General features: G+C 40.1%; 1 protein-coding gene across 5 annotated transcripts in view; it reads right to left on the bottom strand.

The window, feature by feature from the left end:
- Window positions 1-417: 417 nt before the first annotated feature.
- LOC124139621 (glycine receptor subunit alpha-1-like) overlaps window positions 418-24708 on the bottom strand; it is a 73021-nt gene continuing 48730 nt past the window's right edge. For 4 of the 5 annotated variants that reach the window (XM_046506846.2, XM_046506843.2, XM_046506847.2 and 1 more), the window contains 7 exons: window positions 14833-14915; window positions 9353-9420; window positions 7817-8055; window positions 6511-6593; window positions 4856-5005; window positions 2983-3377; window positions 418-1637 (listed from right to left, as the gene is read on the bottom strand). In XM_046506846.2, coding sequence (XP_046362802.1) covers window positions 1464-1637; window positions 2983-3377; window positions 4856-5005; window positions 6511-6593; window positions 7817-8055; window positions 9353-9420; window positions 14833-14915 — 1192 coding nt within the window. In that variant the 3' untranslated portion in view covers window positions 418-1463. The remainder of the gene's footprint in view (window positions 1638-2982; window positions 3378-4855; window positions 5006-6510; window positions 6594-7816; window positions 8056-9352; window positions 9421-14832; window positions 14916-24708) is intronic. The other variant, XM_046506844.2, reaches the window with a different exon arrangement.

Below are 24708 nucleotides of genomic sequence, written 5' to 3'. Positions count from 1 at the left end.
ACTACCGATCAGTGTATCATGGTACAACTAGGGGACGCTACTCTGCACTGCAATTAGGTAAGCTAGAACCATGAAATACATGGACTTCAAATCGTACTAAAGACATCGGTAGATTATATTATCATCTCCATCAAGAGGGTTACTCGTGATTTCAGGTGCCAAAAACATGCACACGAGGATGGATGCAGATATCTGATTGGCCAAGGAAGTGTAAAATAAAACAAAATGTCGGCGAAAGAGGGAAATTTATTTCAAGGTCTATGACAATTTCAGGAATACGGAAACATTCTACAATGTAGGGTTATGTAATAATCCTTGGATTTACTTCTTCAGTGACTGCACTGATTTGGAGGAGGGTGCGCGTTAAAGGTAAGCAAGAATACGGATGCCTACCGATTTTGAAATTAGGAAACCACAAACAACATGTAATGTGTCATAGATCAGAAGGATTGGTCTCAATAGCTGGCCTAATACCGAGGGAACAGTCACCGGTACTGTGGCGCTTCATACCCTATTTGGCATGTTAAACAATATATACACTAGTACATAACACATTATAACATGGTAAGAATATAAATGCCTAAGACAAGATAGCACTCATACGATCATTCATATCATGGCATTGCTAACAGAAGGAAATTCAACAGTGAGAAATTGTGTAATACAATGTGGCTGAAGTGCCGAATAGTGTGATGAGATTTATCTGAAACATCTCTTTTTTCTACTACTCAAATGAAATGGCTATATCATATTAAATAACATCAACATTGCACAGATGGGATATCATAAATATTTTTGGAGTGAGAAAGATGTTGATATGGTTAAGTATGATTGTCACAGCTGAACCAGTCTATGGGCATCTAAAGTATATCCCGTTGACGATAAAGAGCAACATAGTTCATTGCACGAGGGAAGAATAACACTTTGTTTTACAGTTTCAAAACGTTCACAACAGAAAATCCCTTTGTTGTAGTCCAGATACCCTCCGCTATTCATTGCCAGGGCTTCACCTTTTCACAACAACCGTAAGTTATTTTTCTCTGAAACGAAGTGACATTCGTCTAATTCGAATGGCAGTGTCCATAACTGCATGCTTCTAAAACAACATATTCTTTCACACGAAATATACTGTAAATGTATCCGGATGTCGTTCAAATAACCACAGGAATTCCGTCCAAGAAACTATACATCCATCTTCAAATATGCCATGTCGTTGGTATATACACTGTGTACTGATACCTGAAGTTGTAGTCCATATCTTCTTGCAATGTTTGAACCATACTCATGGTTACCAATTCTTTCTACTCCATAACAAAATACAGCATCACAACCCTTGTTACCGTGTATCTCTATCCATCAACAGGAATTGTATTCTAACAGGAGCTCGTCATCAATATATTCCATTGTCATGTAATCCGGACGTACTTGTCCACCATTGTCCACAATTGTCCACCAGTCCAGTGTTATTCCACGTTGATGTAATACAGCCAGTACACCATTATGAACAATAAAAATGCCACGGGGAAGCCGATTCTGGAAGCTACGTCTAAATACATGGCGTATACTATCCCACGCTTGCCTTGTCGCTTTGTGCTGAAGCTTTCTCGACGTGGGCCGCCGTCCAATGGTGAGGATTGCTGCAAGAGAAGACACACAGATGTCAGTTTTCTTAGCAGAAACAAGTGCAAGGACACGTGTATCAAAGACACGATTTCCCCTTTAGCGAGCACTGGATGCACTTGGAGGTGAGGTGAAATGGTTTTTAACGTCGCGTCAAATATTATTGCACTTATATAATGACGTGCATGCACGTGTGTGTCTGCTTGTACTAGTCCGGACTCATGCCGATTTAATAGCCCACTTAGATACCATGCAGCAGTTTAAAATGAATACCCCACTCAGACACAGTATGCTGACTCCGAGCCGAACAGTCCTTGTTTAAGCACCTTAATGCCGAGCGCCAGACAGGGTAACAACAAGCTTTCAAGTGTTATCTTTAAACATCTTTTGGTATGACGCGGACGGGGATCAATTATTTTAGTCCTCCTACCACAGACAAAAATGATATTTCTTGAATCGCTGACTACACAAATATTCTGTCTCAAACAAAAATGTCATGAGAATATTCAAAGTGTCGGAACCCTAATTATGTATTCTGAAATCCGAAATGAATACCTCTGAGGCACTGATGTTTCTACTTACGGTACAACCAAAGATTCTTCGCTGATGTATTCTATACTGAAATATATGTATCCAAACAATATGCCAAACAAATTCTGGTCAAATCTGGATACATATGTCTACATCTGGAATGATATATTCAGCTTATGGTCCCTCTTCAATGTGGCCGTCTCTTTCTTAACGTGACAATACAGCTATGTTGAAGAAGGTATTTATCGACGTATTAGCTAATGGTGTAACATTGTGAATGGGTTTTACCAGGTGAAACACATTTTCCATAGATCATTGGTAAATGTTTTTTTTGATAGAGTAAGCTACAACGAGGAATATTAAACACTAAAATCCTCCCATTCCAAGATGTATTGATAGATATTCAGAGGTCAAATGTGTTACCGACATTCTCAGCTCAGAATTGCGTCCCTTAGCCGTGCCAGGATCCGCCTTTCTCTCAATGTGATAATTAGGTTTGTCAGCATCATGCTGGTGTAGGCGGGATGCACAAGATTGACCAAAGTTATACACATCTACATCCTGCTTCAGCTTTATATATCCGCCTAAATTTAGCTGACACGCCGTCATATAACTGGGGTACTGTTCAAAACGGCGACAATCCCAACTCACTCTTACAAGAAGCATTTCTAGGTTTGTCAGAACCATGAGCATTGGTTTCACCAAAGTTGTTGAGACCTGCATCACTTCGGGTGTTCCTCCCACATTAAGCTGACACGCCGTGATATAACTGCAATACAGTTCAAAGCGGCGTTAAACCCAACTCACTCACTAACATGAGTAAATATTTACCTCCTTTAGTTGATCCCCTTTTTCAAAATCTCTAGGAATACTGAAAACATTGCGTATCGTGAAACCAGACAGGGTTTCTTTGCGGCTCAAGACGTTGACGATAGCAAACTCCAGTAGTGCGGCAAATACAAACACCAGACAGGTGGACATCCACACGTCAATAGCTTTAGTGTAGGAGACACGCGGAAGCGAGGCATTGACCCCTGAACTTTGCGTTGTCATGGTGAGGACGGTAAGCACGCCCAATGAAATGCGGCCCGGAACTGAGTTGACGGTGAGCCAGAATGAGATCCAGGACAACATAACGATGAGGATGCTGGGGATGTACATCTGGACAACGTAGTAGCCGATGTTGCGAGCGAGGAAGAAGTTCGCCTGGAGGCAACTGTGAACGCCTATGAACAAGATAAACATTGCCGCATAAATAGATGTTATAAACTTACACAGGTATATTTTTACGTAATATTTTAATTTCGTCCAGTCATAATGATTGAAATGATGACAATATTAAAGTGTACATAAGTGTTTTGGTATTAGTCCCGTGAAGATCCCGGGTTAGAATTGGTCTTCAGCAACCCACAGAGACCCATTCTATTAATTTCAATGTACCCCGCTGACAAGTAAAGTGCATTATTTTATTTTATTATTTCCCCAGGTCGTATTACCGAACTGTTGGCATTACATTTGCAAGATACCAACAGCAATGTTGTATTTCGAATTAATTATGTAAGACGCCATTTTCCGGATAGTTACGATATTTTCCAAATGAAATACATCTTGGGGGAATAACTCTAGGTTTTGTTTTCTCCTAGTTTGCGTTGAATGTGAATGATGACCGAAGTGGATAAATCCGTAACTGTGGTATTTTTACAGATTCGGACCACATTCGTCACCACTCGCCCCTTTCCGTAACCTGCAAGAAGACTCGTCCCCCTATCGATGAATGTTATGTGCGAAAATACGACAAACCAATCAGAATGCGCGTATGATTTCAAGTTCTTCGTCAAAGAATCCCTCAGAAACAATTTTTGATTTAACATATATCTTACATCTAAAAATATACACAAGACACAGTTAAATGTGGTCAATCATACTGTATTATTACGCATGCCCCGATGTGCTTTAAATTGCATCTACAATATGTATAATATATGGGGAAATATATGTGAACCATTACGCAACGAGTTGACAATTGTTATAGGTATGCCCGTTTGCGCTAAGACGGAACCCGGTCGCAAAAATGGCTATTCGGCTTGTCCCGGAATAACACGAGTTGGTCACGAATGATTCGGACCAAAGCATGCATTCATAAGACATACCTGCAATATAATTAGGAGTGCGGTAAGATAATTCAAGTAAGGGAGAGAATTTATGGATGTCAGCTTCTTTATTATGAGGAGCACAACGTGTTATCAGGTGATAAATACAGTGTCAAGTAAAATGGTCACCTGATAAAGGAGTAAGAATATACTCCGAAACGTTGTGTTCCTCATAAAGAAGTTGACATCCATAAATTCTCTCACTTAAGATATATTCGTTTTCCACCGTCCCTCGGGTTCGGGGAAACACCTTATGATGTTGTCAGACTCGTTCAACGCGACACTGAAGTCACAACATCCTCGTTTATCCTGGGTATCACCACTCTGTTTTGATAAAACGTTGGAACCATCCTCTACCATAGCCTCGTTTTGGAAGTTAAGTCACCATTTCAGTCTCTTTAATCAGTAATTTCGCGCCGCTTTTGTCTCGCTCATGTGTGTAATTTGATTGGATGGCTATAATTTTGCTTTGACACTAGCGAATGGGTTCAGTGTATATTTATCATAATAGAATGGTGAAGTAATGACCAGATACTCGATCGATTATTAATAACCTGTACTCTGATGGTATTTCTTCCTGCATCTGTTTGGTTCCGAGCCTGTCACCTCGAACTGCGGCAGCTCCACGATGTCGTTGACAACGACGGCGTCGCTGTTGGTCGAATTCATCCATTTAAGGTTTAGCTTGTCCTCGGCGTATCCAACTGCAAATATCATGGTTAGTTAAAGCAACATCCAAATCAAATGTCAAAATGGTCCTTATCTTCAAAGTATCACCAAACTGATAATCAAGAGTCTATAGATAGATAACGTTGGGCAGGTGAATAGCAGTGATTAAAGCGTGAAAAATTGTTCACAGTTATATAAAAAATATGTTTACAATAATACACATACAAAGTTATAAACAAAGCATAGGCGATAGTTGTAAATCTAAGAATATTTTACAATGAAATATTCAGTCAAATACAAACTCAGACATAAACTTTAAATTGAGTGGTTGATGGAAGTAAGCTCAATGCTTGGCTATAACGCATATCATATCACAAATCGGTTGTTATATTTGTCTAATTGTAAATGTATGGTTGTCGATAGGGGCCATCGCTATTTCGTGATGAGATACCCACATGAGATACCCAAACGACAGTACGATGCGATATTGCGATACAGCCAAACACGAAACAGCGACAAACGCAACGACAATCACCACAGAAATTATTGAAGTTATAGAAATGTATTAACGGCAGCTTGACCCTCCGCCCCCGGTCCTAGTCCTCCCTCAGTCCTAGTCCGTCTTACAGTACTGACGAAACTTGACCTCAACACTACATTACAATAGTTTTTCACATGCTGATTTTAAATATGCATATTAACGATCATCGCATTTGTATCCCTTTTTTCAATCAGCATAGACCGACATGTAAACTCATATATGTATGTAAACGACATTATAACATTCGTGATTCATTTGAATCTCAATTACAGTTGCATTACAAGTGTATATAAAACCAGATCATATGTTCTCGTTAGTCAAAGTCCCCGTGTTGCAAACTTCTATTAAAAGTGCCATTTCCAATGGGTTCAATGAAATATCTTGATGGAAATTCTTTTAAGCGCCGAGTCGTATTGTTTTTAAGCTTGTTCCCATTTGTATGCGATGGAAAGAAAACACTGCAGGCAATTAAATTAATCCAACTCTCGTTACATAAGATCTAAAACCTTATCGCATTAAATGTTTCAATCAATTTCACTTTCAAATTTTCTTCTTCTTTTTTTTTCAAAATTGTATTCAGTCATAAATTCACGTTGAACTTCATCAACTTTACCCACGTAAAAACAAAATCAATTAACTTCAATTAGAATATTGCAAATCAATCAAATCAGTACTGAAAAAGTTAACACCGCAAACTGCCGCCCGTCACATCTTCCATGCGACAAGCAGGCAATCAGGTGACGGCTCAAAGGACTTGTATTGGATAGAAGTATCATCAGGGCCTTCACTCTCCGGGGTTGTATCAGGGCGTGACCTGCATTTAATGATGCAACGTTGAGTCCTGTGTTCGTCATTTGCTAATCAATCACGAAGAGAGAGAGACTGTCTACAATACACCCCCAAGGGGATGAAAGCAATTTCCCTTGCTCTTAGTAAACAAGTTCTCTTGACAGTATGCAATGATGGAGCGTTCGCATCTATTGCAGTGACAATACTTACAGCTCATGATCTGTACTGAACACGATTGTTTGTCGAATGGATAGTACCGCAAGTTCATAGGACAACTCAGGGTCATTGATAACCTGAAATTAAACGAAAGAAAGACCATCAATGCCCATTCTATGTCGGCCTCACCGCTGTAACATAAAGGGAGTTATCAGACTTCCATACAGATCAAATCAGGAATTTTATTAATTTGGACCAGGAACATCTTCAATGTTTCATTGTGTGGTGGCTATTTGGGTCCATATGAAAAGGCACCTTGAATCGTCGTAATAAATTTAATTACGACAGCGTGAAAGGACATTACCCTCAGGATAGGTTATGATGAGGTGGATAGTCGAAGGGTTTTAGTTCTTTGATGATGGCCATATCTGGTCCAAAAGAAATTATGACTTACATTAACAGGTGTAGTGTAACCATCATCGTATCATTATAATACTCTCTGGTCGAGAGTGATGGGGTCTAAAGACACACTAGGGGTAGAAATAGCTGAACTTTTGACATATACCACATGTATAGGAGAAGACTCGAGTTAGGTATTGACATTCTCATTTGAAACAAAATTTATGTTACGTTCAGCTATATGAAACTGAACCCGACTTTTATGTTTGTGTAACTTCCTGAGTCCCATGATGGAGTTCGAACCGCGAGGACGGATACCTTGTCCAGATGACCAAGCAGATTAACTCCGGCAGCAAACGGACATGGTAAGGTGTCATGTATGAGATGACTTCACGCCCAAAGACATTGCTGGAAGCGCTACATGTATAGGTACCGAAAACAGGAACCGTTGATCGTCGTTTCGAAAAGCAGATTTACGCCGATTTTGATCCTAAAAATACATTTTCAGCACCAGTGGACTAAATCGGAAAACCCTTGTGAAGATCGGGGTTAGAATTGATCTTCGACACCCCATGCTTATCTTGACTAGCAAGACTGTCTGGTCAGGCTCGCTGACTTTGCAGACGCATGTCATCGTGTCCTAAATGCGTAGATCGTTTCTCATGGTGTCAGTCACTGGACTATGTCGTCCATAGCTGGAATATTGCTAAATGTGGCGTTAACCAAGATTCAATCAGTCAATTAATAATCGCAAAGCTTACGTCTTCGACCAACGAAACGCCGTAATATAACCGAAATACTGTAGTTCAAATTGACGTTAATTCCAGGAAACCTACTTAGCTTTTTGAATGACAATCAGCAGCACCGACAACTCGGCTACCAATCAGCAAATTGTTAAATGAGCGAGTTGACGAAGACAGCTTTGTTTTATTCGTGAATGATGCTTGCATGGATTTCTTACCTAGATATGTAGAGAATCAACCCGTCTCGATACAATCGCATCATCTGATTGGCCATCATGACGTCATGGAAGCTTGCCCTTTTTTCATTAGGGAAGAATATATCTGGCACCCATATCCTTTGAATACTTTGAGAGTCAAATTCAAGAAATGTAAGATTTCCAAAAGATGGCCCAATGTTAAAGCTGACAAGACGCGAGTCTTTCCATTGTAGATGTAGTAAGACACTCAGGGTAAAGTCCTGAAAATAAGTACAAACAAATCATGAGTATATGCCATGTACGTATATACAGTGAAACTCCGTTAATCCAGACACTCCGCCTTCGATGTCGTTACACCCTGGCACGTCATACGAAGTGACTCGTTTATCCGGACGATTTTGCTACTATCCAGATTAACGGATTATCAGGGACGTGCTCTTCTTCCCAACAGATAATTGTCTACAAACGGTGACTCTTTTTCCTTTCTGTAAACATACATACTGTGAGAGTAAATCTTATCTGGTGCCTTGGTGACGGTTTCCTTAAAGTTAAAAAGTTACAAAGTAAACCTTATATCTATCCCTATGAGTTTTGACGTTCTGAAATTTAATGAATTGGTTCAGATTGTGTTATCTATTTTACCTATTTGCTACAATGAATACGAAATATATTCGATTTAATATATTTTGGAAACACGACTTTAATTTCTACTTAGTGTATAATTGCATTATTATTTTGTTGTATTATTATTATTAATAAAATTATTGAAATTTGATTCTGAATTAAAGTATATCAACTAGTACACCCTTTAAATAGTGAAGGATCTGTTTTTAGGTAAAATCCTTGGAAAACCAGACAACATTATCTTTCGACGTCAAATGGTAAATATTAGGGGAAGATAGAACTTTGTAATATCACAACTAAAATATATGAGAAGTATCAAAGCATACCACCAATTTTCATCGTGCCTTATATTGCGATTAGATATCGTAAACGCAGTTGGAAATTTTAAGAAGAGTTTATTTATAACCGATGGCTTGATAGTATACAGTTTATTTCTTGCAAATGATAAGGTATTATAAGAAGAACCCTTTTGGCCCAAAGGATCTATATTATTTAAGAAATGAGCAAAGCTGTTAGAAATCGTTATGAAAGTTATCATATAGTAGGATTAAAAACGAGACTTTGTTCATTAAACACTTGAATAAGTCGTGCTAAAACGAGATATTAATTAGAACATGTTAGGAAACACTTTTTTAATACTTGAACATGGTTGCGTCTTTCATCCAAGCTGATATTTAAAGGGGATGCAGATAAAGACAGTACAAACTTCATCTCGGGTCATACACTTGGTTCACGGGGAGATTTTCTGTTGAAGTTGGAAAGCTCGGCATCATACGTTCATTTTATGTATTCGTGTTCCTTTAACATGTCAGAAGTAAAATTTGCAGTTTGTAAGAAAGAATATCTGTAAAAAACAAGATCCCTTATGACAACGTCCTTTGTATTTCTACTTCTTTAAAAGAAATACCAGTAACTTTCATGATTGACACTCACCATATTAGCTTCGTTGATGGAGTCTATGCTATCCACGTATAACATAACTTCGATATCTGTTGCCGTGTCTGAAAAATAACATAATAATAATAATAAGAAGAAGAAGGCTTTCTGTTAGCTGGTGTGGACAAGTCACTTCCCACTCGAAACCGTCAATGTGTGATTTTACATCAAAATGTAAATATGAAATAATGTAGATTATGCAATGAATTTAATGAGACTCCAACACATTGTCAGTGGATTCCCAGCTTTGGCACAAACACAGTATCTTAAGCGACTTGATGGTGCAGCTCGATCATTTCATCACCGTCTTCGCCATGCTTGTGGTTTTGACACAGAGGTCCATCCATGGTACGACCCGGAATATGCAGAAGACTTCATGGAAAATGATAAATACAAAATTCTTTGGAATAGTCCCGTTTACAGCCGCAGACGTATCCAGGCCAACTTCTTGACAACTTCTTTATTATGAGGAACACAACGTTACGGAAGTATATACTTACTCCTTAAGGCATCAGGTGAAGAAGTTGACATCCATACATTCTATTCCTTAAATGTGTCACTTCGAAATGCCTTTCAAAGACTTCAACATGCAACATCTTCAACTGTACTTTAGTCTAGTTTGATTTCATTAAAGATTTCTCTTACTAATACGGGGGGCACGGGTGGTCAAGTCGTCTAAGGCGCCCCGATTCGCTGAGCAGAGTTGCATCCCTAGGGCACGCCAGAAACCTATGATTGTGGGTTCGAATCTCGGTTCGCCCCGATTATGTTTCTAGGTTTGTCAGCACCATACCCGTGCTCGCTGGTTTCACCGAAGTGGTTAACGTCTGAGAACTGCATCACTTCGGGCTTTCCTCCAACATTAAGCTGACACGCCGCGATATAACTGGAATACTGTTAAAAGCGGCGTTAAACCCAACTCACTCACTCACTCTTACTAATACCCATAAGTACGTCTTATAAATCAATTGCGCTCAAAGCACTCCAAATCCAGAGTACGGAATCATAGAAGGAATGCATGCAATTCACCTCCATCTTCATCAGTTCTAATTTTGATGCTATCGAGCGCAAAAAAACATTATCAGCAACATTAATTGGTCGAACAATTGAAATAACTAGGTGCAGTTTCAGTAAAATATGTTAACCTAACTGTATATTTTAAGAGTTCTAGTTCCAGTACGTACTAAACACTCGGCGGCCCAAAGGAATTCACTTGGATGCCGACCAACATGGGAGTTATACTGAAGGATTGATGAGAGCAACTGTGTGAATTTCATGAAGGGTTCCAGATGCCTATAATTGCTACAATATTCAGAAAAAATAATCAGCTTCATTTTTTACTGTCAAAATGATGTATAACATCAGGGATCCGTATCCCATTATACAAGAAACATTGACACCCGGGGAAGACATACTGGATATGTGTCAATACCACCAACCAGATCCTTGCGGTACGTTCTCACATATTGATATCCAATCAATTATGACTTTAAGATAAAGAAGGGGCATTATTAGCCGTATGGGTCGCGTCGACATGAATAACGCCACCGGAAGTAACCCTGATTTATGTTCATTCCTGTTTACCAGACCGCCTCCGTGGTCTAGTGGTAGAGCGTCCGCCCGGAGAGCGGAAGGTCCGGGGTTCGATCCCCGACCGCGTCATACCAAAAGACGTTAAAAGATGGTACTTGTTGTTACCCTGTCTGGCGCTCGGCATTAAGGGGCTAAAACAAGGACTGGTCGGCTCGGAGTCAGTATACTGTGTCTGAGTGGGGTATTCATGTTAAAACTGCGGCATGGTATCTCAGTGAGCTAGCACTATAAATCGGCATCAGTCCGGACTAGTACAAGCAGCCACACACACACGTGCATGCACGTCGCTATATAAGTGCAATAATCTGGGACGCGACGTTAAACCCCATTTCACCTCACCTCACTCCTGTTTACCATGTAGAAGGCCTTAACTAGCACATGTTGTTTGAGGTAGAAACACCACGCTGCCTTTCTACGCTAATTTATGTGAAGGTTTAGTGTCCTTTATCTGGTTTATTATTTATTTTTTGAGTGAATGAGTTGGATTTAACGCCGCTTTTAACAGTATTACAGTTATATCGCTGCGTGCCAGCTTAATGTGGGAGGAAAGCCCGAAGTGATGCAGGTCTCAGACGTTTACCACTTCTGCACGGGTATGGAGCTGACAAACCTTGAAACATAATCGGGGCGAACAGGGATTCGAACCCACAATCATAGGTTTCTGGCGTGCCCAAGGGACGCAACTCTGCACAGCGCATTGCGGCGCCTTAGACGACTGGGCCACCCATGCCCCCTTTATTTCATTTTTTTATATTTTTTATATTTTTTATATATTCTTTAACTGACATATTTAGAAATAGTAGTACGTTAAGAGCTGAATAGTTGATAGGGCCAGTACAACCGTGGTGAGTATATATAGTGAAAGGCCGCAGTCGGCATTGTTCCATCATTATCAGGGTGGTCTGTAAATAACTCGCTAGATACAACAGGGTTAATCACACGAGCAATGTCTCGTTAGGGTTTGATGAAAGACAATGAGCGAAGGCAACGAGCCTGAACACCCGATGCAGTTTATTCTCCACTTACGACCTCTGATGTGAGGTGAGGTGAGGTGAGGTGAGGTGAGGTGAGGTGAGGTGAAACTGGGTTTCACGTCGCGTCCAAGATTATTACACTTATATACGATGTGTGTGTTTGTGTGTGTGGCTGCTTGTACTTGTCTGGACTGATACCGATTTATAGTGCTAGCTCACTGAGATACCATGCCGCAGTTTGACATGAATACCCCATTCAGACACAGTATACTGACTCCGAGCCGACCAGTCCTTGCTTTGTAGCCCATTAATGTCGAGCGCCAGATGGGTAACAACAATAACCATCTCTTAACGTCTTTTGGTATGACGCGGCCGGAGATCGAACCCCGGACATTCCGCTCTCCGGGCGGACGCTCTACCACTAGACCACGGAGGCGGTCTCTCTGATAGAGAGTCACCGGTAAACAGCAACTGTTGGGAACTGTATCTGGACTTGATGACAGCGTAATGGACCTAAGAGGTGGATCATGGTGGTAGACACACACACGCACGCACGCACGCACGCACGCACGCACGCACGCACGCACGCACGCACGCACGCACGCACGCGCACGCGCGCGCGCGCACTCAGATACACACTTTTGAAAACCACACTGGACCCCTACATCTATATTAAAATGAGACCCTTTCCATGATCGAAATAAATCTCTGTTAAAAGTATTATATTATCTGACTATGTCATAATCGTGCGTTTGTGAATCACTATAAAATAGTGACGATGCATGTGGTTATTGAGAAGGTGAGCCTGCCGTGTTCCACTGGTGGCACCCCTAACACCCGTAGAGACAAATCAAATCTTCACCTGACAAAATCGTGAACATATGTACAAGGTCAAAATAGGGTATTTCATCGGACAGAAATTTGGTCATTGATGCGTCAAATGTGTAAATGACCTCCATATGTCTGACATAAACTTTTTGAAAGCATTGGAATGCTTTTATCCCGATCATACAACTTTTGCCCTATGACGCTCGTTGAAATCTTCCCGCACCGAGCATGCTCGAATGTACTTCGAAAGTTGTAAAATGTCGACATCAAAGAGTGGAATAAAGCTCGACGTGAAGGGAAAGTTGTCTAATTGAAAGTCATCCCTCTTGTCATACAGATATTTCTTTGTCACTCTAAATCACAAGGAAGGAAATTATATCTATATATTATAACTGTAAATAGACGAATTTATTATTATCACTTGCCCTCCTCTTTTTGTCGGATCTACACCCCACTTTCCTTACGCCTCACCTTTAAGATATTCCTAGATCTGGCTTTATAAACAGCTGTGTACATAAAATATTTTCAACATTCAATTTTACTGAGGACTTTTCAAAATAAATTAGAATTACCAATAACATGATTTTTTTAACGTTAATAAATAATCACAAAAACATCGTTTATGGCATTGATTAATCATCGTTGTATTTTACCCTAATTCCAAAACCCTTAAGAAAACATTCCGTATTTAGGTGATTTATCGAGATAAATTGAACAGCGTGATCCTTGCATGCCCAGAGAACTAAAGTGTGGGGATGAGCTTATTTTATAGGTGAGAGAGTTAAACACGGCCACAGCTGGTCGGAATGAAACCCGAGAATAAAATCAATTTCAAACATTTGGTGTACTTCGCAACTTCACTTCCTGGCAGTGTTGCATGTCTGTTATTTACTCATCGACAGTGACCCCGGGTGCCCTTGGGCATGCACCAAATACTAATACCAGAGCTTACGCCAGTAATAAGTTAAGGCAACACTCTGTAATTATCGTCCAAGCACAATATTATCACGCGGCTCCAGAACACCGACTCGCTGTGGATTGCATTTCCATGGCTCTCAACATTAAAGACTTCAGTCATGGTCTCATCAGTGACCGATTTGGAATATCGCCTGACAGTTTGAGCAATAAATTCATTATATCTGCGCTTTGTGTTTTGTTAGTTAGTTTGAAAGTAATATCGTTGTGATAAATATGTTAGAAATATGAATTAATTGGTTTTACATTGATACAACTGTGTTTTACTTCGCGGGGCTAGCCGAATCGACAACATACTTTATTGTACAAGATTATCGCCACTTCAGTTTTATCTCATTGACTTCAGGGGAAAGAGTTCCACCCATTTGGAAAAAAAACACATGCGACAACGAGGACATACAGTGAACTACGGTTATAACGAACTCAAAGGTACCACTAATTGTAGTTCGTAATAACCGTAGTTCGTTATAAGCATATATACAGCATGTATGCAACACACGGCCGGGACTAAAAAATAAGTTCGTTATATCGGTCAGTTCGTTTTAAGCGTGTTCGTTATAACCGTTGTTTACTGTACTGATATCTTCGTTCATTAAAGAAAGTGGAGAAAATACGTTCCTTGTGTTGTATAACCAACAGTACGATGGTAACCTAACATCGATTTATAACTGAACTTCCTTCTGTTTTTGCACCAGCTCCAAGAAGGCTCGACTTATATACATGCATATATATTTGAGGTTAGCCGTTCAATGGTTAAGTGGTGAAGCTAGATTGTATGAAACTCTTATACATACAATCCGTTAAATAATTTGCATGTGACGTAGTTGTAATGTTAAGGCCTAAGGGTACGAAGGAGTGCAATGCGAAGAAGAGTTATTGCCTTGGAAACATCAGAACCCTCTGCCCTGGTACTTGTTAAATCTATTTTGGACTTGATTTGGAGGGATTATGCCAGCCCAGTAACGATAGGTGTTATCGCCGTGTTCCCGCACACTGCAACCTTTCAGGCACGTTGATAACATCAACGCAAAGATAGCACGAGAAGAACTAGCAGAGCCTAGTGTTAGAGACAGATGGCTGCTCGTGTTGAACGCAACAGGCGGTTACCTGAGTTATAGTTTGGGGGCGTGTTCTTGACATCCTGGTCACCTGTTTTGGCCGTATTTAGAAGTAGTTCCAAAAGTTGAGATCTGAAAAATAGAAATGTGTTTTATTAAGTGTTGCTGATATACGACAGTCAAGCATCAAGGTCTTCAGAAGCGTCCCACCAGCATACTCCAGTGTGGACTTTCCCCCCACATCAAACTGACACGCCGTGATAAAACTAGAATACCGTTTAAAGCGGTATTAAACCAACTCACCCACTCCAACCTGGTCACACACTCTAATCTAGCCTGCCATTATATGCGACACATGTGTTTGTATAGGTTAGGGGGAAGTGACGTTGATTTCCCATTAACTGCGGCTGTGGGTAGCCTAGTGGTTAACGCGTTCACTCGTCATGCTCAGATTCGTGTTCAATTCCCCACCTGGGTGCAATGTGTGAACTTCATTCAAGAGCTCCCCCGCCGTAACGAGGAATATAAGAGGCATAAAACCCCACTCAGCCACTCAATTTCTAATCAGCAAGGCTCGCCGAAATGTAACTTCAATAACCGTTTGACACTTTCTGCAAAAAGTGTTATTCAACACACATTCATGTTTAAAATGCGTCATATATATTTAATATATATGATGATATATTCATGGTGGAGGGAATTAAATGATCTGTTTATTTAGAAAATAAATACTAATTATTGACACCCTCACATTAAAAATAGATAAATAAACATTTCTTTCAAATAGTTACTTGTCATGGAAACTGACGTCGGCACAACGTCACTTGCAGAGAAGGCGATTAGAACGTGTAACGTCGTCTCGATTGAAAAAATGACAAATGTTGTAGACACTGGATGCACTTGATCAAATGCCGAGTGTATCTGGTCGATCATTAATATGGTATGAATGCTTTTGATAAAGCTGAGCCTCGCGAGAACGTAATCACGCCATCTGCAAACGGCCTTCAGACTGACCTTATTGAACTCATTACTCATCGTGAGACCGTAGAGACTACGATGTCACTAGCAATGGACAGATAAGGTATGCTCGTGAAAGGGGAAATGATGCGTAAGCCCATAAAAGGAAGAGGTGAAATGATTTGATTTAGACGGGATAGGTGTACAAGAATTGCGACGTTTTAACGTCGACGTTTAATAAGGCAGTGGTCGGTGGTTCGATGTCCGGTTGAGTCATACCAAAAGACGTTTATAGTTGGTACTTGTTGTTACCCTGCTGGTGCTCGGTTTTAAGGGGATACAAGGAGGACTTGTTGACTCGGAATCAGATGATTATGACTGAGTAGGGTATTCATGATCAACTGCCGCATGGTATCTCTAGCACACACACACACACACACACACACACACACACACACACACACACACACACACACACACACACACACACACACACACACACACACACACACACACACAGAGAGAGAGAGAGAGAGTCACACACACTCACACACACACACAGAGTCACACACACACACATGTGCGCGCGCGCACACACACACGTCCATGTTCGTCCCTACATCAGTGCAAAAATAACTGTCACTAAGTAAGACCTCATATAATCACAAATATAATTTTGCATTTCTATATACTTGTAACAGTCGCTGACACTAACAACAAACATACCGTTAGCAATCTTTTTTTCCATATCTGTACAAATGGCTCTAAATAGGACCTCCTGTCATTGTAATATTTTTTCATTTCTGTAAACATGTGAATAACTAGGGCTAACTCGTGTCGTTACCAATCATTTTCAAAACGCAAATGTCACTGATCCTGACAAGGACCTCATGGCATTACAAAATATCGACACAATTACCACTCATCACAAATATTAAAATACAGCCATGACGTTTCACTCCGTTGTTTGAACTGTGGATTATTTACCAATTCACTGTTTACCGACCTCCATTCTGCAAGACAAATGTTATGCCCACGCATTAATTCTAAGCACGTGCATTACGAATGTACTGGCTAAAACGATCAAAACCGCACAAAATGCACCTGCGGTACGACGAGTTTTTTCATTTATTTATTGATCTATGTAACTGTCAGGTTCTATTTTAAACCTGATTACACAGTCTTTTGTTACTTTGATGGCGTATTTTAAGTCAATAGAAAGACCTGGTCGGTAAAATTGTAATACAAACATAAGGTGAGGTGAGGTGAGGTGAGGTGAGGTGAAATTGGGTTTAACGTCGCGTCCAAGATTATTGCACTTATATAGCGACGTGCATGCACGTGTATGTGTGTGTGTGGCTGCTTGTACTAGTCCGGACTGATGCCGATTTATAGTGCTAGCTCACTGAGATACCATGCTGCAGTTTAACATGAATACCCCACTCAGACACAGTATACTGACTCCGAGCCGACCAGTCCTTGTTTTAGCCCCTAAATGCCGAGCGCCAGACAGGGTAACAACAAGTACAATCTTTTAACGTCTTTTTGTATGAAGCGGCCCGGGATCGAACCCTGGACCTTCCGCTCTCCGGGCGGACGCTCTACCACAAGACCACGGAGGCGGTCGACTACAAACATAAAGTACACCATGTCGGGTATTAAATAAACAACCTATGTTAAACGAGCTATCGAGTCTAGATGAGAAAATAGGGAAGGGTAAACAAGAAACCCTTTGGACAAAACCCTTGGCACTATTTTCCCCTAAATCCACACACGGTAGACGGGCATTATAATATAGAAGATGGGAAGTAGGAGCGAATGCCTTCCGGGATCCAGGTCAGGTCTTAGATCTTCCCCCGGACAGTGATGAGGCCTTTATCGTGAGCTGTAACTCATGACTGGATGGGGCATTTGTCACATCAAATCGACATCTTTTACTGCTGAAAGTATTTGAGAAGCCGTCGGCTTAAGACACAGCTAGCAATGGGAGTTATTGTGCATTGCCGTGTGGAACAGTACTTCAGTCATATCGCGGCGTGTCAACTTCATGTCGGAGGAAAGCCCGAAGTGATGGAGTTATTTGATGGTTGCTGAAACTCACAAGCACGGGTATGTCACTAGGACAACATTGTTATGGATGAGCAACTTCTTTATTACAATTGGGCGACGTTTCGGTGTAGATTCTAACACCGTTATCAAGCAAATGATGTACAAACTAGGTATGAGCGTGATATATATACATAACAATGGATAGATGTAAACAGATAATTCTCTTGCATAAATTTGTCTTATCAAAACTACCTAATCAATCAGTGTACATCAACCTTATCTGTTATATAAACATCTATCTATTGTTATGTATATATATCATGCTCATACCTAGTTTGTACATCATTTGCTTGATAACGGTGTTAGAATCTACACCGAAACTTCGCCCAATTGTAATAAAGAAGTTGCTCATCCATAACAATTTTGTCTTAGTTACCATTCAAACTTCTAAATGCCACTCAAAGAAGTCACGGGTATGTCGCTCAAAAACCTATAAACAAAATAAGGGCGAATCTTTGATTTAAAACCACCGTCATAGGTTTCTGGCTTGCGTAAAGAAGGCGACTCCGTACAGAGAATTGCGGGTCCTGAGACATTTGGGCCATCTGTGCTCGTCAGTAACAAGGTAATCATGCTGTCCATGATACTGGAAGCCTCCAGTGGAATTAAATAGAAAAAAAAGTTTATTTTTGTGACGAGCACTGTGTGTTTGAAGATTGAACAGACTTATATCTCATTATGTTATTGTGTAGAGGATATTTGGTCCCAACGCTATAATCTAAAACTAAACACCAGATGTGGCCATGATACGTTTTCTGTTTTTTACACATGATGTGGACCTTGGAATAGAAGTTGAAATATGTTTTAAAGTGAATACAGTACACAGAAAATGTAAAATTACATCTAACTGAATGTGTGTGTGTTTTTTTTGCGAGATAGTTAGTTCAAAAAGGCATGAACTGAGCCACATGTGAATAATACGCGTATGTACATGTGTAATGAGATTGTGTATGAAGCGGAAACAAATACGCAATAACCTGATACAAACATGTAACTGTTCTTATGGTAAAACTAGTTGATCGGCACGGAATATTTAAGTCAACAGTCGCCGTGATTTCAGAATTCTTCCTCAGTTAATATACTGTCATTGTATGTGGCATTATTTGATATGTCACTTACACTACGTTCTTTGATCAGACAATTAATGCAGTGATGCTAACATATAATGGTTATGCTATGTGAGGCCTTGTCTGTGGAAACAACTCAAAACACTTCATGTTGTGCACACAGAATTTGGATGACAGCTGGTTCGGACAGAATAGGTTTGTTCCAATTTTCTGTTTCCTCTTTTTCATTCTACCAATGACAACATTACTGGCTGACTTCTCTACTGATCGCCTCCGTGGCCTTGTGGTAGAGCGTCCGCCCGGAGAGCGGAAGGTCCGGGGTTCGATCCCCGGCCGCGTCATACCAAAAGATATTAAAATATGGTACTTGTTGTTACCCTGTCTGACGCTCGGCATTAAGGGGCTAAAACAAGGACTGGACGGCTCGAAATCAGTATACTGTGTCTGAGTGGGGTATTCATGTTAAACTGCGGCATGGTATCTCAGTGTGCTAGCACTATAAATCGGCATCAGTCGGGACTAGTACAAGCAGCCACACACACACACACACACACACACACACAATAGTGTTATTAGTGCAATAATCTTTGACGAGAAGTTAAACCCCTTTTCACCTCACGTCATCTTCTCTACTGACCCACGTTTCGACATATGCTTGGAGAACATCCATTCTGCGTCAGATTTGAATGGTAATAACTGACGAAGGTTGTATTGGTCAATATTAGAGAAGTTGCCTGTGACCATATGACCAACAGGTTGGTAGCAGTATCTCTAATCGATACTGGGCCCCTTTCTGCATTTCCCTCTCCGAAATTACCATAAATCCACAAAAAGCCAAACAAAATCAGATTTAAACGCCAAACGACAGACGTGAAGAATTCCGCATTCATAGGTGGGTGTTATCTGCTTTACCAGTGGGGAGCGTGACTGCAGTAACGTTTTCGCATTTCAAAAGATGTTCCATATTATATTATCTGGCAGCAAATACGTCAGAGCCTCTGTAAATATCTCGACGGCTTCTCCCACACTTGATTTCCTAGCCACAGAACCCATCCTGCAGCAGGGGTCTTGAAATCCTTGGACCAGCATGTTTCTCACTTAAAATACAATCACCTAAATTTGTTAAAGTGGAGTCTATTTTAGCAACGTACCTAAAACTGGAACTCCATATGCCGTCTACCAGTCTCATAAACCAAAAGGATACCGCTAGCTGTGGGTAGAGCCTCTTAAACATGTACAAGGAGAATGGTCACCAGTCACCCTCCGAACACTTAAGTGGAAACATCAGTAGGGTAATGGTTTCGATTATTGCATATGTCTCAGTTACGTAGCTTGAAGTAGTGCAAGGTCTTCGTTTAGTTTTAGAACTGTTTGTGTAGCGTTGGTGTTCATTCCCGCTGTTCTTCACCATTGGAATAATCCAAAAGAGATGGCTTGAAAGTAACACAAGTATATATTGATATATATGGTGAAACATTGTTGACTGACATATCTTGGTATATTGTCATGTCACTCTATGGCCCAGGTTCAATCCCTTTGGCATTACGGTCTAACACCTATGCTTTACTGGCCACGATAAATATGTTCCATGGATCCTAAGGCTACGCGGTTTAATTACAACCACAAGTTTTAAATTAAATGTTATATTTAAGTGAACCTTCGAGAATTGAAACAAAATACATTTTAAAATATGTTTATAGGATTATTTTGAAATATCTTAATGAGATCAAATATATATGTATAAATGTAAATTGAATTTCAGTGAATTTCGATTATTTTAGATAGTGTTCCGATAAAGTCAACTGCAAACAAAACGTGATTCAGTTCCAACCATCGAGAAGTCGTAGGTTACATACAGCCATTAGCAATAGACTAAGAGAGGAAATTCCACCCTAGGCTGTCGACTCGGTCTGTGACACTCAAACTCTTTGATTGATGTCCAAGGGTCTGTGGCTCGATCTGTCTGAACCCCGGAATTACTACATACTCAGCCATTGTGAAGCCGACAGGACAGGGACTGAAGCGGTGAGGATCCCGTTTTGACGTGATGTGATACGGAGTAACGCTATTACTAGTGTAGCGACAAGAAATCCCAGAGCATTTCAGTACTCTTGAGCTCCCTGCTTCGTGATAAGGAAATGTATGAAACGTTCGGTTGCGCTTATTTAATTGAATATCATGCTCCAAGACACATTTTTATCCTCGGTGTAAAATAAGATTACACATATTTCAACGTTCATTTTTATCACTTCCGACGACTGATGATATTCAGGTTCATTTTCATGCGGGATATCAGCTTCATTTACGCATGGTTGTGTGTAAAGAACATGTACAACATTCTATTTTAAAACATCACCTCTTCGACGAATGTCTGGCTGTAAACATATTACAGTGTTATCATCATAACTATTGAAAAAATGTGTGCTGTAGAATTAACAGATCACATATACATCGTGGATTGACTACAAATCAAAAATTTTAAAACTATTTTAAAAATCTACATACCAATCTCTCTAAATGTACAAACGCTTTTACTTTATTTAATTGACCGCGAACTTTTAATAAGGATCCCATATCGTAAACAAAATCCGGTACGGGTTTTGGAAAACAGGATGGCGGCCCCCCGAAAACACTACCAATGTTTGTTCGACGAATGTCTGGCTGTAAAAATATTACAGTGTTATCATCATAAGTATTGAAATCATGATTGGGATTAAAAACTGTGTGATTTGACAAGATTGACTGAATATAAAATAACACGACCATCTCCTGAGTAGATTTCTAGAATATACCACGAGTACTACTTAAATCTTAAGTTATCCAAAAAGGAAGCCTGAATTCGTAAACAGAAGTACAATCATAAACATATCTGAAAATTAACAAAGTATACGCCCCTGTTTGATGGTGGCTAGAACTTGAACAAACAAGAAATGGCTATTCGATGATGATGTATGTGAAACGGGTGTCATAGTTGCATTTTATGCTTTACTTTTGCAGTGTTTCGGTGACTGTATTCAGTATTTTGAACGTTTGTAATGTTTTGGTCAAATCCAATTTTATCCAAATGTTTAAAGCAGTTGTGTGGTTTATAGTCTTTATGTCATTAAAACTGTAAGCGGCAAAAATAGTATTATGTTCGAAAGCCACGAAGTAGAATTCATTATGATTTTACAAATGACCATGAGATCAACAGCTCAAGCAATGAGTGAAGTCCGAAATTTTCGGCTAAATCATGGCGCGTCATGAAATAACCGACACTGGAGTAGCCAGATCGGTGCTTCATGGTGTGAACAGGGGTCCACGTAACCGGGGTAGGATAATACACATTGAGCGAAGTCATTGTTGAGGGTCATCACCCATCCTGTTCCGTTCATACCAAGCAGCCATTATATCCACCCGATACCCATCTCAAACGGTACTTAAGCACGGTATACTGTGGACCTATTAAATCCCGGAAACCGCAAAAGAAAATAGGCGTTAAGGTTATCTTAAAGATAAGACAGTTAAGATAAGTGTCACGGGGAATTGAACTCACGATTTGCCTTGCATTTAAGTATCAATAAGTCAGTATTTTGATGATGAAGACTAAGTGAGTTTGGCAATACCATTTTAGGGAACACTAATAATGGGCTTCATCATCGTACCCATCACACTGTACCCATGTGGTTCAGCGACCTGTGTCTTCCACTAACTGGTTATGGTATCACTTCATCCATCTGTTGTTAACTTAATATCTATTTTTTCTAAATGTCACTCCTGTGGGAAACGGAACGTCCCGTTTGAAAAGTCTGCCAGTGTGTGCTGTAGAATTAACAGATCACATATACATCGTGGATTGACTACAAATATATAAAAAAATTCAACTATTTTTAAAATCTACATACAAATCTCTCTTAAAGTACAAATGCTTTTACTAATTGAACGAGAACTTTGAATAAGGATCCCATATCGTAAACAAAATCCGGTACGGGTTTTGGAAAACAGGATGGCGGCCCCCCGAAAACACTACCAATTTTTGTTCGGCGTGATGAACGACTACTTATACCACTAGGCTGCTCCGTAAGCACCTGATGCCAAAGAGCATATACTCAATATGATGGTAACAGATGAATAGCTGATAACTGCTAAACAAACGGATAAAGATACTTCATTCTCTGCAACAACTGAAAAATGTCTACAATAGCAACGCGATAATGAGATCACATCGCAAACGGGCCAAATCCTTTTGGAGGACATTGGCTCCCCTCAGTGTATGAGCAATTATGAGCTATGCCAGGTCCGTCATCACCGGCCTGATGGCTCCCAGTGGCAATAATAGGAGAACCAGAAGAAGACGTCACAGCCTTCAAGTATCGCTTGTACTGCGTTAGGTAACAAGTAGGCTTTTATGTACATGTTGGATCTTGGCCAGAATGGAAATTCAAAAGCACGATGTGTAACATTACCCTTTATTACGTGCATTTTCCTACTTCATTGGGTTCTGACGAGGAGTTATAACCGTGGTTTCATTCCCGTTAACTCATAAAACATGCAAATGTGGGGTAAAGGCAGTGTAATTTTTGCAATTATGGTTTTCATCTCGGAGATGCGTCTGACTTATTCCCACACTTTAATATTGGTCTAAATAGTTACAGAACATTACAAATTAAAAATTGCTTTAACCATAATCATTGTATTTGGGAGTGAGACTTTTAGCTTTGCCATCTGCTTTATTAAGTAGTGTTCGTTGCTATCTGATCAATAAATTAGGACGTCATAGTAGAGTAAGTCATAATCGACGTGTATATACAGAGTGGCGAAATTTAATATCATATCATAAAATGAGCTTTAATTTTAACAACGCGGGTCGTAGACGTTTATCACTGTACCGATTTTTTGTGCTGAAATATCACGAAACATAATCAAATCAGGATGAATCTAGGATTCGAACCCACGATCACCAGATCCTATCACGGCGAAGGGACGTAACTCTGTACAGCAGCTTGCGCTGGGCCACACCTGGACCAACACATATGCACAAAAATGTATGTACTCTTCTAGAACCTCTTCAATAATGTCAACATCGGGTCAGGTAAAGATGGCCAAACAGAGCATATCAACGCAAGTCTATTTACCAACCATTACGTACCAGGTGATGGCCTTGAAGTTGAAGTGAAATAATAAGAGAGGCAGGTAATAACGTGTCCGCAAACAGGGTTTTAAATAGTGACTGAATCTTACAGTCATCTAATAATAATGACTGGTTGCAAGACATTGTTTTATTCCCATTTGGGATGCTCAATCTATATAACATGCTGTTTAAGATGTATACATTGTGAATATGGATAACACGAGCAGTAAACAAGATATTGTTTGAAGTGGAGCTTATTGGATAGGGACCGTTATATATGGAGGAAAATTAATAAAATTATATATTCTGTCATTATTCTGAGTAGGTATTCATAATTTGATAAATGTAGATGAACTCATGACCTTGAAGCTGAAAATCTCTCTCTTCCTCCCTCCTCTCCCTCCCTCTCTCTCTCTCTCTCTCTCTCTCTCTCTCTCTCGCTTTAATGACAGGTGATCAGGTGGTCGCATATGGGATCAGCATGACTTCACCATCAGTACAATATGGTCAAAAGGAAACTTAACAGTGTTTTCTAGTTGATCTACCCGGTACAACCTGCAACCCTCCTACACATATTGATCCAACTTTGGGTCACCCAGAACAAGACCACCGGCTAAATATGTTCTCTGATGATAGCAGCGGGTAATCATGGCATCACACATGCACTTGTGTCATACTTATC

The sequence above is a fragment of the Haliotis rufescens genome, unplaced genomic scaffold, assembly GCF_023055435.1.
Source record: "Haliotis rufescens isolate VD_foot unplaced genomic scaffold, xgHalRufe1.0.p SCAF_7, whole genome shotgun sequence".
Taxonomy (NCBI): Eukaryota; Metazoa; Mollusca; class Gastropoda; order Lepetellida; family Haliotidae; genus Haliotis; species Haliotis rufescens.
Note: the sequence above shows the minus strand (reverse complement) of the source record. Positions and strands in the feature narration are given on the sequence as shown.